The sequence below is a fragment of the Pteropus vampyrus genome, unplaced genomic scaffold, assembly GCF_000151845.1.
Source record: "Pteropus vampyrus isolate Shadow unplaced genomic scaffold, Pvam_2.0 Scaffold422, whole genome shotgun sequence".
Classification (NCBI taxonomy): Eukaryota; Metazoa; Chordata; class Mammalia; order Chiroptera; family Pteropodidae; genus Pteropus; species Pteropus vampyrus.
In genome coordinates this window covers 404228-406484 of record NW_011889203.1, presented here as the reverse complement: position 1 = coordinate 406484, position 2257 = coordinate 404228, and the positions used below count along the sequence as shown (strand labels likewise).

Here is a 2257-nt window from a genome sequence, read left to right as displayed (position 1 = left end):
GAATCTTGTTTTCAAAAGGTGCAGAGTTAAAGTATGACGATTTCAAATATTTTTACTCACCTCCTTAAATATAATCATTATGGCAATATGCAAAGATATCATTTGTTTTTAACATGGCATACACTCTACCACAGGGAGCGCCTGGAGTTCAAATTCCAGCTCTGCCACTCACTTGCTAGGTGACCCTGGGCAAGTTAGTTAACTTTTCTGTGCCTCAGTTTTCCTCAACTGTAAAAAGAGGAGGAATACTAATACTGATTGTGAGCATTAAATTAGAACACTGCTTGCTACATGGTAAGCACTCAGCTCATGTTAAACGTTGGTATTATAGCAAGCTGTAGACACAAAGCGATGGTGATACGAACAGTATCAGCCTCGCAAGCAGTCAGGGTCGAGTCATCACTGGCATGCATGGCATTTCTGAGGGTCAAGAAGGGCCTCCCCACACAAATATTTCTCCCCTAACCATCTGTTCGACATTTTTAAATGCACTGCAGAGGTCCCCACCATGCAACACCACCTGTATTTAGGAGACAGTCTTCTCCACTGGACTGAGAATTTCTCAAGAGGACAGGCTTCGACTTCCTGTTTGCTCAGCACTAGAGCTGCCCTGGCCCTACGGCACTAAGAGATGCTCCATAAACGTGTAACGAACAGACAAACACTCACTCCCTTAGATTTTTAAGTAGCTTTAAATTTTGAGTCCCTTATTAAAATATAAACCCCTCCAGAAACAGACTCCTTAACAAACAAGCAGCAATTAGCAAACAATTAGCTGAAGGAAGAACAGTAACAGCTTCCCATTAGCACATTCCAATCACTTAGCAAAGACACAATCCCACAATCACAATCACTTAGCAAAGACAAAAATGCGTCTATTTTGAAACATGCTCTAGAGTGAATTCCACCTAAAAATAAAAATTTTTTTACAAACGGAAATAGGTTTCTAAAATGCTTACCTTGTCTCATAAATGCAAGCGCTTTTTCTTTTAAATTCTCTGTCAGTTGTTTCTTTTTAGTCAGGTAATCCAAAACATAAATATTTGGAGCAAAATTTATCATGTTCTGTTCACCACAGCCATAAGGCATCCGAATCAATGAGGCTAAGCCATTGATGGAAGAACCAAGAATATCTCCTAAAAGCACAAGATATTCGATACATTCATCAACTATCCAATATCTGCACCTGTGAGTACAGAAGGCACCCACTGCTTAGAACAGAGTAGAAACTTTATATCAAGTTTTTAGGACGGGTGCTCAAATAAATGATAATATAGTGGTACTGAACTTACAGATTATGTGACAAATTAGGACACTTTTAGCTCAGCTAAAGACATAAGCATACACTATGCAAAAAATAAATTTAAAAATTAATTCTTGAACAAAAATGTCAGGAATTAAGCATTAGAAAGCCATCATTCTTATATGGGAAAGAAATATTTTATTAGTAATATTTTTCATATAAATAGAACTTCATTCTGATTTCTTACAAATACATTACAGATACTTGAGAAATAATTTTTTTAAAAGGGCAGAAATTATGGTATTTTTCAACATTCTTTATTTAGCAACAATAAAGTAGAACTAACAAATACAAGTATTTCAATGACTCTCAGGATCAAAAAGGATTAGGAATATTCTTCAAAGTTAGAAATAAAAAATTAAACAAGCACATGCTTAAAAGACTTCTCTGAGACACCAGGACTCAGGAAAAAAAATAAAAATTCAGAAATACAGAGGCTGAGTTCTAATTCTGATCCCAATGTGGTTGAGCTATATGAAGAATATTCTTCTGTGCTGTTTAGAAACTTATACCATTCCAAGTGCAAACACCTAATGAAAATCTGATCCTAAAAAAAATTTTAAATGAATCCAAAAAGAGAGGAAGACCTCTTTCATACGAGTAGGCTGCTGCCATGCTACCATATGATGTCTTAAACTTTAGATGTTAACACAGAGAAATAAATAAAGGCTAGACAGATTCATTCCAATGTAAGGAGTGGTAGTATACATTTAAAATTCAAGGCTTCGTCCCTTTGTGTGCACATGTGTGCACACATGCAGATGTATGTGTACGTGCACTGCACCTTCCAGTGTGTGTGCTGCATCTCCCAGCATCCCAACACTGTGGGAGATGCTTGGGCAGAATTTATTCCCCTAATAGAGAGCTTATTTAATTCTGTTTAAAAGATAAATCTAAGGCTCCAAAGAAAGTCCTCTATGGAGGAATTGGTTGTTTGGCGTTATAATAAAAAGC

The 2257-nt window shown here is 36.5% G+C and overlaps 1 protein-coding gene across 1 annotated transcript in view; it reads right to left on the bottom strand.

Moving 5' to 3' along the window:
- Positions 1-2257, bottom strand: part of CD109 (CD109 molecule) — a 109371-nt gene that overhangs the window by 28608 nt on the left and 78506 nt on the right. Inside the window, exon 22 of the mRNA XM_011381024.2 lies at positions 1816-1850. Coding sequence (XP_011379326.1) covers positions 1816-1850 — 35 coding nt within the window. The remainder of the gene's footprint in view (positions 1-1815; positions 1851-2257) is intronic.